Source organism: Lissotriton vulgaris, unplaced genomic scaffold (genome assembly GCF_964263255.1).
Source record: "Lissotriton vulgaris unplaced genomic scaffold, aLisVul1.2 SCAFFOLD_406, whole genome shotgun sequence".
In the NCBI taxonomy this organism is placed as follows: Eukaryota; Metazoa; Chordata; class Amphibia; order Caudata; family Salamandridae; genus Lissotriton; species Lissotriton vulgaris.
The window spans coordinates 969,939-985,035 of NW_028251411.1; the positions used below are offsets into that span (position 1 = coordinate 969,939).

The 15,097-nt window shown below is 42.6% G+C and overlaps 1 protein-coding gene across 1 annotated transcript in view; it reads left to right on the forward strand.

Moving 5' to 3' along the window:
• The window catches only part of LOC147662900 (vomeronasal type-2 receptor 26-like), a 181,474-nt gene that overhangs the window by 26,813 nt on the left and 139,564 nt on the right, over window positions 1-15,097 (forward strand). Inside the window, exon 2 of the mRNA XM_086950810.1 lies at window positions 9,117-9,240. Coding sequence (XP_086806936.1) covers window positions 9,117-9,240 — 124 coding nt within the window. The remainder of the gene's footprint in view (window positions 1-9,116; window positions 9,241-15,097) is intronic.

Here is a 15,097-nt window from a genome sequence, read left to right on the forward strand (position 1 = left end):
GTACCTAAAGGCCAGTCGGTGGGGTGAATGATTGTGTCAGAGCACTACCATTGTACTCATGAGTGGTCAAATGGTGTTATGTCATTTTCGCTATCCTTACTATGTAGGTGGAAAAGAGTCTGAGAAAAAACTGCCACTAATGCCAGTGGATCGCTCCCTAGGAGCAGGCCTGTCATTTGAGGTTCTGGATTTGTGTGTGAAAGGGTTAAAAGGACCAGGTTGGTGCTGGTTGGTCTAGTGTGCAGTGCTTAATTTGCAAAAGAATGAGAGGCTGTGCCCAAAGCATTCCGTCCATTATTTGTTTGCATCTTACTTTTCGCCCTAAATGGGATGGGTATGCCCAGATATGGGTCCCTTGCTCACTTTGCCACTGGATTCATGCTAGACTGGCTGATGAAGGGTGTTACCCAGAAACCGGTCCCAGGATGCTTGTTTCCGGTCCAGGGAGGACCTGGGTTGGCAGTTCAGGCTGGACTGTTCCCATGAGGCACAGGGTCAAGACTGATTTGCATATAGCTGGGTCCAAACTGCGGTGGCGTAGTGTGCAAAAGAACTATGAATTTAACCCAGATCTTTTAACTGGGGGTGAATGGATGATTTATTCAGCATTCCACCCATTATTTGTTTGCGTATCACAAAGCTCTGCTGTGGCACTGCTATTAAACATCAGTGTGCTAAATACCAAGTCTACGTAACGTTAAATTCACCTCAGGCTCCTTTAATCCACCACCAGATGCTTCCTGCTTGTGTATCTCACTCCTGCCGCCCCCTGCTTTCTCTCTTTGTGCACATTTTCCCTTCTTTCTCTTCCTCCTTTCTCTTTTTTGAAGGAGTGCTTTTTGAGTTAAACAACATATCCTCGTATACTACATATATTTGTAAAGTAAACTATTCCATTGATACAAAAGAACACACAACTCCACTGCATAGACAAAATGTTGCACAATACACACAAATTGTGCACATTATCTAAGATATTACCTTCTCAATTTTTAAAGTAAGAATTGTTGAGTGTTTTCACTGCCACTGTGTGTTTTAACATACATACTTTTGTCTGCGGAACATAATCTTCCGATTTAAATCGAAGCCATTATTAGGTATCCTATTTAGATATGTCTCTTAGAAAGAAAGCCAACAGACAGATTTCGACTAATCTAATATTATCCTGATACTCATAGGTGATTCATCCATCTATTGTTAACATAATGCCTGTGCAGAGTTTATACGATATAGCATATTATATGTAAATATATGGTATGATACAAATAAATACCCAAGATTAAACCATACAACAGGCCCATCATGCGAAGTAAAATAAAATATGCGTCAATTTTTGTTTTTATTTCTTTGTGAACCTAATTCAAAATATCACAATCCTTGTACCAATTCACGTGTCATCCCAAATGTTTATATAAGTTATGAACATCTTTAAGAATTTTAATAACTTTTCATAATATACAATCCAAAACATGTGCATCAATTTTTAGGGCCATATTATTATTAAAATAAAAAATTATTGTGCAGAATATTTTTTTTTTTACAAAGGTTAATATTACTGACACTCATGCTGCCATTAGCAATATTTGCCCATAAGCCAAAGTGGCTGAGATTAAAATGTCATTCTATCGCTGTGTAAAAATTACCTTTGATATCCTCCCATCTTGGACGACACCTCCTTTTTGATGTGTACCCTCCTGGGAGGTAGCATCCTCCTAACTTGTATGGCATTTGCCTATTTTTGTAAACTGAAAAGTGATGTAAAGATATTTTGATGATGCCACATTGACATGCAGCACACTGATAAAATTTGCTTCACACAAGGATGAGTTGTGTTGCGGTGTATTGTGCTATGATGCAGAGCTTTCCGTACATTGTTGTGCACCACATAGTAAGTACGGTGCTTTCCGTCCCAAAAAAGTTGTGTCGCAGCGCAACATTTTCTGATACAACACAATACTACACCACTTTTTGTAAATCTGGGCCTTGGACATTATTATGAGTGCATTTTTAAAGTTGAGTATAACATTAAGTCACAACATATGAAGAATCTACCACATTGAGGAAATTATGTCACATTTTCAACTAATCCAATTAATTGTAGGTCTTCTTTAGGAGCAAATTGTGCTGAATACTAGAAGAGACTTCTTTAAAAATGTGACTTGTATTTTTCAAGTCTTGAATTGCTTTGGCTTCAGTCCAAAAATTAGCTAAACAATCAAGTTCAAGTTCAAAAATCTTTATTCGAATTACAGGAATTCATAAAAGCACATATGTAATTATACAAACCATAAAATAAATAACAATTAATAATATTTACAATCAGGCAACGATGATTCAGACTTGAGCATTTTCCATCATTTTACGAGCGCGAACTGCAGTTTTTTAAAAAGTGCAAGTGCGACAAATTATCTCCTCATTATCTAGTGCAAGTAACAACTGATAGGATTGATCCAGGGTAATTGGTCTGTGTTTTAAAAAAAATTGAATTAAAAACCATTTGGTATATTTCAAACAAAAATTACAAAAGTGAAAATGTAAGTCATTTTGGGTACTTAGCCCATTACAAGGGCAACTTATTTTGTCTGAGCTTGGATGGTGACCCAGGGAAAAGTTTAACAGGTATCTGATGGAGCAAGCCCTTAATCGGAACAAGAGGCTTCTTTCCCATTGAGTCATTGGCAGGGTTAAGTACAGTGCAAGGGGATATCTGGATAATTCCATGTTTAGGTACCTAGCAACTGTGATTTTTCCAGATTCTCTCCTAAGTCTACTCATTGAATAAAGTGCATATAGTGCTTCCTTCAGTTCAGTTTTCTTCACCATATTAACATTACTAGGATTGGTGAATATAATATCTTTCCCTATTTTACACAAACTATTATGAACATAAGAAAGCCATGGGATCTCCATCCCCCTATCACAACTGAGACAATCAGTTATTATATCTTGTGTCAGAGTGGCCAAATTATTACTCCATACGAGTGCTAAAATAGCACCGGTCGGGCACTAATAAAATCCGACACAAAATGTAGGTTTAGTTCGGTATGCGCAATATAATTAGAGGTAGAAATTGGCATGCACAATAGTTTCCTGCAGAACCGATTTTCCTCCTGCTGTATATGGCTGCTATTTCCAATGCCCCATACTTCAGCCCCATAGGTTGCTACCGGCACACATTGCAATTTAAAGATCTTGAGAATTGCATTAGTGACACCTGATCTCTTTGGTCTAGAGATACGTAAAATAGAGTTAATGGCCTTTGAGAATTTGCTCGTGGCCTGGGCCGAGTGTCCAGTCCACGAGCCATTTGCAGCAAAGGCCACTCCCAAATACGGAAAGATGTGAGTTGCAGAAGGTCTTTCTTCCCCAACCTGTATATAGTTCAGCTGTCTTTTCCCTGGGCCACATGACATTATAAAGGATTTTTTTAAATTAACCCGCAGATCTAACTCATCCATAAATTTTGTAAAACTTTGTACTAAAATACGCAGCGAATTCGGTGTGTGTCCCATTAATACCGCATCGTCTGCGTAAAGAAGGGCGGGTAAGGGTTTACCATTTATTATAGGTACATCTGGGGTAGAATTTGTCAGAAGGTCGCTAAGGCCAGTAATGAAAATAATAAAAAGCAGTGGTGCTAAAACGCACCCCTGCCTGACTCCCCTTCCTATTTTAATTGGTCCAGATAGTTCCCCGCCCATTCCTATTCTTACTCTAGACTTCAAATCTGTATGTAAAAATGCTAAAAAGTGAACCAAAGTAGCTTCTAATCCATAACTCAATAAAATAGACCAAAGCTTGGACCTGTTAACTAAATCAAAGGCAGATGACAGGTCTATAAATGCTAAATAAATCGGGGCGGAGCGAGCAATGTTATATTTGTCAATAATTAATTTAAGGTTTAAACATTGTTCGACTGTGCCGACCCTACTTCTAAATCCCAGTTGACATGGGGATAAAATTCCGCTTTCTTCTATCCACATGGTTATCCTATTTTAGATAACACGACCCAAAATCTTTAAAGTGTTATCTAACAGCGAGATAGGTCTGTAGTTTGCAGGGTCAGACCTATCTCCCTTCTTGTATATGGGGACTATTATACTAGTACCCCAGGTTTCAGGCATCATTGCTTGAGGTAAACTATTAAAAACATTCACAAGTATTGGGGCCCAGAGGTCAGGTTTCCACTTAATAAGATCTATAGGCAACCCGTCAGGTCCGGGTGCCTTATTGCCTAGGCTCTGGGCGATTGCCTCTTCTACTTCCCCTAAAGTTATCCGTAAATTGTTGGTCCATTCTGGTATAACATAAATAGTATTATTTAATGGTGGGGCGTAAGTTGTTGCAAAGTGTGTTTCCCAGGCACTGCTAGCAATAGTGCAGCTCATAGGTGTCAATTGTTGGCCCATATTCCGGAGTTCTTTTATCGCGGGCCAAAATAAATTACTGCATTTGCCTCCTGCGGTTTCTGCAAGGATATCCCATTGTTCGCCCAAAAGCATACCCCTCCGATTGTCTAATGCTAGTTTGTAGGCTTTTCTTGCCATACTGGCATTCGCCCTAACTCAGGGGTCTCTATAAGGGCCTTACGCAAGTTCCTATTTGCCACTGAGCAGTTGTGGTCGAACCACTTTGGGTCTTTTGGGCCCCTAGATACTGGCACTGACAATAAAGTTCTAACCGTGGAGCATATTTTGGTAAAATGTGTAATAATTTCATGGCCCCTTGTTGATATGTCTACACATAAATCGATTAGCGTTCACTCTTCCCTTAACAAGGACTTAGTGATTTCTACTTTATCTATGCCTTTCCATTTCAACCTTAATTTGTCCGTGGTTACACTTATGTCCTTCGCCCCCTGCATGATACTGTAGACAGGTCGTTGAATTGATCTTAAAGTTACTGTCACTGGGTTGTGATCCCCAATAACTGTCGGCACAATTTCCGCTTTTAATATGCGATCCACCTAGCCAGCGGAGACAAAGATAAAATCAATAATTGAGGTGCTGGATCCCCCTCTATGCGTAGGCACCTGCTGCAGTGAGGACTGCTCATCATGATCCATGACATCACTCATAATGTGTTCATTTAACAGGGCTCTCAATTCATGTCCACTCCGCTTGGCTGAATCCTCATATCTTATTCCTCCATCCCGTGTATTTGTAGGGAGCTTGGCATTAAAGTCCCCGCCCAGAACAATCTCCAAACCTTCACTCTTACCCCAGCTGTGCTCTAATTTTGAAATAAATTTAAAAAGTGCTACGAAATTCCTGTTTGGGACAGAAATAAAATCATTATTATAGAAATTAATTACAAAAAAGGGGACTTTCCGTTTTATATTCGATCACTTGTATGTTAGGGTTATTAGTCTTTATAATCCTATGGCTCCCCCAGCCAATATACTAAACCCAACAAACAGGCTCCCAACTGCCCGACCAAAATGTGACTTACGAGCCACTATATTAAAACAGTGGAACCCATCGATATGCAGGTCCGATACTGCCCAGGTTTCTTGGAACATTATAATGTCATACGTAGGAATTAGATGAACCCATTCTTTATCCATTAATCTGGGTTCAAGGCCTGCAACGTTCCAACTGAGTATTTTCAGCTCATGGTTAAAGTTCCGCTCAATTGGTATGACTCTTGTAGGCACACCAATTTGTGTGTTTGAATCTTTAACTAAGCCTTTTTCGTTAGGGGGACCAACGACTACCACCAATTGCCCTGGGTACTTCTTGTCCCCCTGCCTTCCCCCTAGGGTGTTTGGTGATAATGAGTCCAATCTGTTGTGTTTGGCAGTTATTGGGGTTAAGTCTTTCTCACCATTTCCCTTAGCTACTTCCCCACTGTTTGTATCCAAAGGGTTATAAGTTACAGGGATCAAAGTTTCCTCACACCGTCAGTCAATTCCCTCAAGACCTTCTTGTACATATAAAACATCATAACGGTTGTGGGTGGGAACTTTGAACTGATTATCATGGGGAGCAGTGTGCCACCTTCCTTGTGTACTATGGAAGTGCATATTTCGTTGAACCACGGGAGGTGGTGGATAAAAGTAGCTCAAATCAACTGTTTGTATCCTGCTCTCTAGTTCGCCCGCCCTCCATCCGTTGATGTGATTTACCTCCCGCCTATCTTTGAAATTTCTTATGATACAGTCACCTTCCTGGTCTTTCCTCCTTTGCCCCACCCAACTTAATCTGCGGACGTGGAGTATTTCACCATGTAAAAAAGGGGGAATCGGCATGTATCTATTTAGCCAATGACTGACTTTGTTTTTCAACTCAAAGTAATTTTCTTGCTTCTCCTCGCCTAAAACTGGGACCCCTATTAAGACCACAGTGAATGGGAATGACTCTGAGGCAGGTCAATGCGTGTATGTTTATTCGCTAGTCTTACCCTATCTTGTTGGTCAGGTTGACCCGGGTGATTCTTACCCAGGCCCTCATCTGCCCTTCTATTCCCATTCTTCCCGTTGATTTCAACAATTGCTGTCTCCCTGTTCTGGACAGCAATAGGTGTCTCTGTTCTCTCTGTCCATGAAATTACTGGGGGGTTCTTTGTTACGTCCTTAGGCCCATTATCAGATGTTACAGATAGTTGCGTGCCTTTGGCAGGCTTATGTATGCCTGATGCTACTACAGGGGTGTTCTTATCTATGGTTGGATTTACTGGCTTTATAACAGTTGGAGTATGTATATGCGCCTGTATTAGTTTTGTGTGTTTCAGCAGCATCGCATTGTTCTGCCGCGAGATTTTCTCTATTTTAGCCAGTTTCTCCCCTAACCCCTTTACCCTTTCATACATAGGTAACATAAGTGATTTCAACAAATGTTCCATCTTCATCATAAGCCCCTCTGCACAATTGGTATTTTCCAATGCTTGGCTTGTCTGTTCAAGTATATTAATATCAGGACCTATGGTTTCATGCGTAGTTATCGCTGGGCCTATGGTTTCCGGGGTAACTGTTGCTGGAGTGTGGTCTATAGATATTTTAGTTTGCGCCGCACTACTAGCACCCCTTGTAGCTTTGATCTTATTTCCTCCCTTTACAGATGTGAATTTTGTCAAAACATCCCTTTGCTTCCTATTACCCTTAGGTTTGTTAGTAGCATCATTCTTACGTATGTTAATCCCCCCCCCTGCTTGTTAATGTTTTTGGTTTTGGACCTTGCCCTTGGGGGTGGGGTGTTATTACTGACTATGCTGTCTGAGTAGCTAGACTCGACCAGTTCTTCAGTGGAGCAGTTCCTTTGTATTAATTCTAAGTTTGGGGTAGATGAAAGTGAGCCCTCATTATTAATTGTCAAGTTATTCCCACCTTCTGATAATCTTGCTTGGTGTGGTGTACTGGAGTGTGCAATATTTCCCATGGAAGAGCGCCTGTTATAGAGTGGGTCCAATGACATACACCTCTCAGTTAGGGCAATTTCTTTTTCCAGGACACTATCGGCTCTAATTATGAAGTTATCTAGTGTCCCCGTGATACTGCCACCAGCCCTTTCCCTCCTCCATATATCTTTATGTGTACTCATAATTACTGAAATAGGCTGTTGTATAGAGTATACCATAAAAAGTACATACGCCCTTGGGGATGTTAATAACGTGGCCCAGCCCAGGCTCGAACAGTCACGAATGGTCACAAATGGTTCCTGCACGCTCCCGCGATGCGGGGGATAACCCGTGTTTTTATGAGCCTCCTGGGGCGGGCGTAGGGCGTAGGCGGCTTCCCAGCCACTAGGAATGCAGGGTGGTGTAGTCCTGGAAGGTCTCCCCCCCACTGCGGCCGCGCTCGAGTGTGGCGGAGCTGCGGCGGCAGGAGGAGACCGTGTGCGGTGGTAGCAGCAATGCGGCCAAAACAAAGAAGAACAGCCCAAGGTGCAGCCAGAAGTCAGGTAAAGTCCCCCGCTCCACCGGGGATCACCCGTGTTTTTATGCACGTCCTCGCGTAGGCGGCTTCTCAGCCGCTAGGAATGCTGGGTGGTGTAGTCCTGGAAGGTCTCCCCCCCCATTGCGGCTGCGCTCGAGTGTGGCGGAGCTGCGGCGGCAGGAGGAGACCCTGTGCGGAGGTAGCAGCAATGCGGCCAAAACAAAGTAGAACAGCCCAAGGTGCAGCCAGAAGTCAGGTAAAGTCCCCCGCTCCACCGGGGATCACCCGTGTTTTTATGCGCCTGCTGGCGCGGGCGTAGGGCGTAGGCGGCTTCCCAGCCACTAGGAATGCTGGGTGGTGTAGTCCTGGAAGGTCTCCCCCCCACTGCGGCCACGCTCGAGTGTGGCGGAGCTGCGGCGGCAGGAGGAGACCCTGTGCGGTGGTAGCAGCAATGCGGCCAAAACAAAGAAGAACAGCCCAAGGTGCAGCCAGAAGTCAGGTAAAGTCCCCCCTAAACAATCACTTTTGTATTCCTCCCAAAAGCAGCTATATTGGGTAATGGTTTAATCTCCCGACCTTTCTAGTTTAACAGAGGAGTTGAATAAGGGTGTCCTTTATCAGCTATATTATTTATATTGGCTCTTGATCCTTTTTATCTAAAATAAAAATAATTTGAATACAATGTAACATTTATGATGAAAATCACATCAGATTAACTATGTATAAAATGAAATACCAGTATTTGTAAAGCGCACAGCTACCTCCGAAGTGGTGTCCCGCAGCTGGGGGTCCTCGGGAAGATTAAGTGAGCTATTGCCCAGAGTCACATGGTGCTAGGTTAACCTGCTGGTGGTGCCAGTGATCGAACCGTGAACCCCATAGTCCGGAGTCAGTCACCCTGGCTGCTGCGCCACACCTCTTCCACATGTATGCGGAAGACATACTCCTATTCACCTCTATTCCAAAGTTGTCCCCTTCAGCTTTTCCTGATGAAGTGAGTATTTTTCCTAGTCTCAGGATGCCAACTCAATGCCATTTTGAGGGAAACCTATGCTGATCCTGATATTGTGAACCTGTAAGCATTTATGACTTTTCAGCATAGACGTCTCTCTCATGAAGACTGTTTTCTGAATCTGTCCCTAAAATGTCTAAATAATGTTGTGTTATGTCACTAGCGAAATATGTCTGTTTCATTTATATTATATTTCTTATCTTCACTTGTTTTCATTTCCTTGTCCTGTAGGTACCTGTCTCCATTTGCAGTGAACCCTGTCTACCAGGTTATAGGAAATCAGCCATAGAAGGGAAGCCCGGATGTTGCTTTGAATGTATCAGATGTCCAGAAGGGAGTATTACCAACCAAACAGGTGTGTCACATGAAAATATTTGAAGAATGATGAACCCAATTACTTTAATTATGCATGGTATTAGTGCAAAAGCACTGATAAGTTTTTGATCGACTGTCTCTCTCTTCTTTAGCATGTGGAATCACATGCTATCCCAATCGTGTCTCGTTTGCTTTCTGCCTGGGGAAGAGTGAGAGCTGGCTCTCATGTTGCCTGCACTTCTGGGCTGCTTTTCAGAGTGGCTCATGCTGATCTATTCTTTGTGATTGAATCACTGGTTCTATGAAGGTCTCCATTTTTTTGCTGTGCGTTTATAGTTGCGGGAGGGTTTCCTTCCTTGAACCTTGATACTGTGACTTGAAAAACTGTTTGTACTTCCTTTGTCCTTTCATTAGTACATTTTCTCCCCTCAGCATCATTGAACTGGTTTGATCAGTTCCTGTCAGAGGCAATGGGTCTAACCAGACAAATGGATTAGCATTTTTTTGGTACAAGTTGGAGAACTGTGGACTGTAGGAATTTATTACTGCCCTGCAGATTCTGGATTTTTGAATGACAGAAATAGAAGGAAAATGTGTGATATTAGGCAAAGTTTGAGCATTGAAGAGCATTGTGGGTAAGAAACTATCATGGGATGCATGCAAGGCACACCACCATGGACTTCACCGTGTGTCTAGTTTTCAGATATATCTGGGTTTGTCAGGTTTCCCTTGGTGGCTTGCCGCTACCCCCATTGTCCATTTCTCCATGTTGCTTTTTTTGCCTTTTGTATTGTAGGTGTAGGGTCAGGCACACACGTGGGGTTTCCTTTTTATCAGGGCAAATATGGGAATGGTTGGTAGTAGGAAATCTGTGATTCCCCACATTGAGGTGTGCATGGTTTGTTGATAAGAAGACATTCCAGGGATCCATGCAATGCACACCATCCTGGAGTAGCCTGGGTGTCTAGTTTTGAAAATGGCTTGGTTTAGTTGGTTTTCCTGGATGGCAGAGCATGGACCCGAATAGTACAATCCTTCAATATGGCAAGTAGAATGACATTTGGATGTACTCCTACTCTATGACCAAACTGAGACAAAAAAAATCCTGAATTTCCTCTTGCTTGCCAAGTGAATGGGGCTCTTCACCTCAGGTGGGCAGAACAAGTGTTGGGGTTTTAAGGCTGGAGGATAGGTTCAACACCAAGGTGGTCCAACAACCCCCCATATTTTTTCTACAACAACTAAACATATCCCTGCTGTCTAGTGGGTTTTATGTTTCCCTTGGGGCAGATTGGAGGTCATGTCCCTCAATCTACCCCTGGTGGGATGACTGCTGGGTGCGTTCTGGGGTGGAGGAACAGACCGATGATTGTTCAGGTAGGTCCCTTACCCCTTATTTTTTTGGAACCATATTCCATGATGGTCTAGTCTTCTTCCCCCCTCCTGTGGGGGAAGATTGGGTGTGAACAACCCATCAGCTCCTGGGCGAGGGGGGCGCAGAAAAATTAAGTAGGCTCAGGGCAAGAGGGGATGCACAGGACCATGACACTGTGGCCGTCACCCCCCAAAACGGTTCTGCCATGTAAAAATCACTGGTGTCTAGTGGGATTTCTGACCTCCCCCATGTCAGATTGGGGCTTAGCACCTCTATCTAATTGCAAGGGAGGCAAAAAGACTAACTGTGCCTGGAGCATGGGGGAGCACAGGCCAATGTTATTGGGGCCACCCCACCAAAAAATACTGCAATGTATCAATCGCTGGTGCCTAGTGGACTTTCTGCCCACACTGGGCGCACATTGGGGATGAAAAGCCCCATCCATCCAAGAGGAAGGGGGAAATAGACTAATGGGGCTGGAGTTGGGGGAGCAAAACCCCATGCCCATGAGGGTCACTCTCTTCGTAATTCTCATCCCTTGTATCTAGTGGATGAATCCCTGCTTGGGGATCACCCTCCTGTGGTGATCATCAAGCAGGAATCCAGCAGGGAGAAATACCCTTGAAAAGGGGACATTGCCTGTCCCCCATGAATATCAGTGCTCGTGGGGGCAGAGTTATGCCCCTAGCACTGATGCACTGAAAGTGAAATGAGTCAATGGGCTCCTTTTAATTTCACTGAAATGACATCAGAGTGCCTTGCTCACTATTTGTCATTTCAGAAGACATAAATCATGAGATGCTGGGGAAGGTCTTCCCCTGCAGCCACCAGAGGGTCCATTAAAGCGCTCCCCAGAGTTGGCCAATGACTGACAGACACACTGGTAAGGGAATGCACTCATCAGCCAGTGGCCGACACCCAGACTTAAACAGTTAATCACAGCCTCTTTAATGCAGCACATATGACACACACACAAACGAGACAGACAACATTACAATGCTCATTTAGAAAGGTTCAAGCAATACTGACTTAATTAGTATATCAGGAAATATATGCCCCTGCAATGTTGCACAACCACTCACCTCTCAGGCAGTCATGCATCACCACAGAAACTGGACACAGAACTGAATCTTGATGAGAGGTGTGGCATACAATACCCAGTTAAAACAGCGGAGAGAGCAGAACATAGTACAAGGATGTTGGACAAAGAAGTGTAAAATGTGAGCTGCGGTTGCTCAAGTGTCACCTGCACTTCCCAAGCTTCTATGACTGCTTACCAGAATATTATTCAACCCAGTGATGGGACCGTGCTCAGTCTACAAACATCAATAACATACTTTGGGGCTGCACTGCTTTGGCAATGTCTAGTTTTGAAGCAAACTAAGTGCAGCCCAAATCTATATTTTCCTGTTATTTCTGGCTTCAGCTGAGAAGCTGATTTTCAGGGATTGATCAGGTTTTCATAGTCATGATCAGTTGTGACCAAAACTGGAAACCCTAAATAAAATGTACCCCTTACCTAAGCATAGGAAAACATGCTTAATCATGAAACTGTTCCAAGCTGGGCATATAATGTTGTAAGAGAAAATGCTTGCGTACTCACTCCTGACTCCTTACTCTCTCGTTTCTTCCTTCCCTTTTACTTTTTCTTTCCAAACTACCGTTCTCTCTTATCAAGCACTTTTTCTCATATCATGTTTTTTCTTTACCTATCTCCTCCCTCTAGTTATTCGTTTGTCTTTCTGTTCTGTCAGACCCCTCTCTTTCTCTCTCTCTCTCTCTTTCTCTCTCTCTTGTCACGTCTCTCTGTCCTTGTATTCCTTCCTTTCATCATCCCTGTCTTATACCTCTCTCTCTTTCCCTTTCTCTGTTTTTCTCTCTTGCTTTCTATTTCCTCTCTGTCTTACACACCTGTATTTCTGCTGCATTCCCTTCCTATTTCCTTCAAGTGGTCTCTTGTAATGGCTCTTCTCTGTCCCTTCTTTTCCATGCCTCTGCTTCATTAGTCCCCCATGTCATGAATCTACACGTGGTGCTGAATTGATATCATTAAATATTCAAATTGTTTTATGATGTGCCAAGACAATGAATCCTGCTGTTCTCCAGTAGTTGATCCCATTTAAAAGAAAAAAAATGTGGTATGAGTGCCCTATATGTCAAATTTACCTCCATTTTGCGAAGGCCAGCATTTGTTCACGGGGGCTCCCATATTCAGTGGGCTTCCCCCTATAAATCAAAGTATGGCATACAATATGCCAGTAAACTAATTCTGTGATTTATTCTGTCCATTTACTAAAGATAACCCATATATCAAAAATTACCACAACAGCATTTGTTCATGGTTGTCATCCTCCCACATGCCACTTTGTACACATTTATGCCAAGAAGTACCTCCATTGAGCTAGTACCAGCATGCTGCCACGATTGTCCACATGCTTTTCTCAAGTATCCCAGTATTATTCTACGGGTGTCATATATGCCTTGAATTACCCTTTATGCCTTGAAGTGCCCTTTATGCCTAGAATGAATTCCAGTGTGCCACTATTTTATCATAATTGCCTGTCATGCTAAGAATTGCTACAAGTATGCCAACGCCAATATTTTGCCTGTGTATCTCTATAACACAAATATTACCTTCAATATGTCAGGTCCAATGAAAAAACTTGCAAGAATCACACCTCATTCTTACTCATACTCACACTCATGTTCACTCACTCACGGACATTCTTTCACTCATTCTTTCCCACTCACACTCTCTTACACTCATTCTTGTTCATTCTCCCTGAATCGCTTTCATTCACTCTTAATCTCACTCATTCCCACTCATTCATACTTATGGACACTCATTCCAATGTTTACTAATGTTTTGCTCTGGGTTTGCATCACATTTATAAAGCAAACCTGACGCAAAGTGATAGGGTGGGATTTACTCCACAGCGCAATTCAGGATTTGCATTGGATAGTAACAGAAAGTTATGCAATTATTGTCTACAAAAACCTAGGTAAATGATTACTTGCAGTAGCAGTTAGTTACTTACGGGCACATGCATCATTGTCATTTGCATTCGCAAACGGTGCGAATGGCAAATTTCGGCCGTTTGCGAATGCAATTGACAAAATTGGGATGCATCATGTTTTTCGCAATTTTAGAAATCGCAATCATGTTGCGATTTCTAAAAATGCGATTGCATTTAAGAAATCGCAATTTGCGATATCTTAAATGCAATGCAAGAACATTTTAAATTTGCGAATTCGCAAATAGGGAGAGGTAAATTACCATGAAGTTGACCTTCATGGTAATTTGCGAAAACTTTTAAAAATGCACAAAAGTGCATTTTTGAAAGTTTCTTTTTACACACACACATGCCCTTGGGGTGCGGGGGGGGTCCTTTGGGGTCCTTTGGATTCTCAATTTGCGATTCGCTAATTGCTAATCGCACATTGAGAATGACTTTCCATTCATTCCTATGGGCTTCTAGGCCAATAGGAATCAATGAGAAGGGATTCCTTAATTGTGATTCGCAAATTGTTAAGGAATTTTAAGAAATCGCAAAAAAAATTGTGATTTCTTGGTGCATAACCGTTTGCGATTTCTTAATTGCGATTCCTTAATTTTCGCAACTAAGAAATCGCAATTGGCAACAATGATGCATGTGGCTGTTACTTACTAACTTAATTAGTTCACTTCACTCCATAGTTGTCTTACTTGAATATAGATGAAGCAACCACAGAGAAGGCATCGCAACTTCACAAGCGAGGCCACACTACCACCCAGGTGAGGTCCAACGGTAGGATTAACCAGAAGGATTATCCATCGAAGGCAACTAGAACAAGAAATAAAAACACTGAGTTAGTGGGTTATAAATTATATCAAAGCATTACAAAGAATTGAGGCAAGACTACCACATGACACAACAAAGAATTCCTGATAGCGATAAAATAAGAAAAAACAGCAATATTAACTTATGAGCAATGGGGAGCTATATTTTATCAAAACTAAAGTTACAAAATCCTCGAGTCATGAAAACTGGATTCAAAGTCTGGAGTGGACAAGGTTAGGCATTTATGGTTACACTACACATGGCCTGAATGATAAATTGTAAATTGTAAATTGATACTTGTATAGCGCACTACTCACCCGCAAGGGTCTCAAGGCGCTTGTACGAATACCGCTGTGGAACCCATCCTGGCTTTCCCTGTGAGGCGTCCACTCCTGGGCACCCCCAAGGTGGAGGCCAGGCATCCTTAGCATTGTGGGGGCCGTTGTGGAGATTAAGCAAGCTATTGCCCAGAGTTGCAGAGTGGGACTCCATGATTGGACTAGGCACCGAGGTGAGAATTAACAGGTCCGTGGAATTTTGAGCCCAAGACCCGCAGAGGCGGAGAATTGAAACCTGGTCCCGGGCTAGACCTCTGCATCAGGGTCTGCCGCTCTAATCATTGAGCCACACTTCTCCATGATAATGCTGATGACTGATGTTTTTTGTTTTATACCTAAAATATGGATCACTTTTATGAGCAG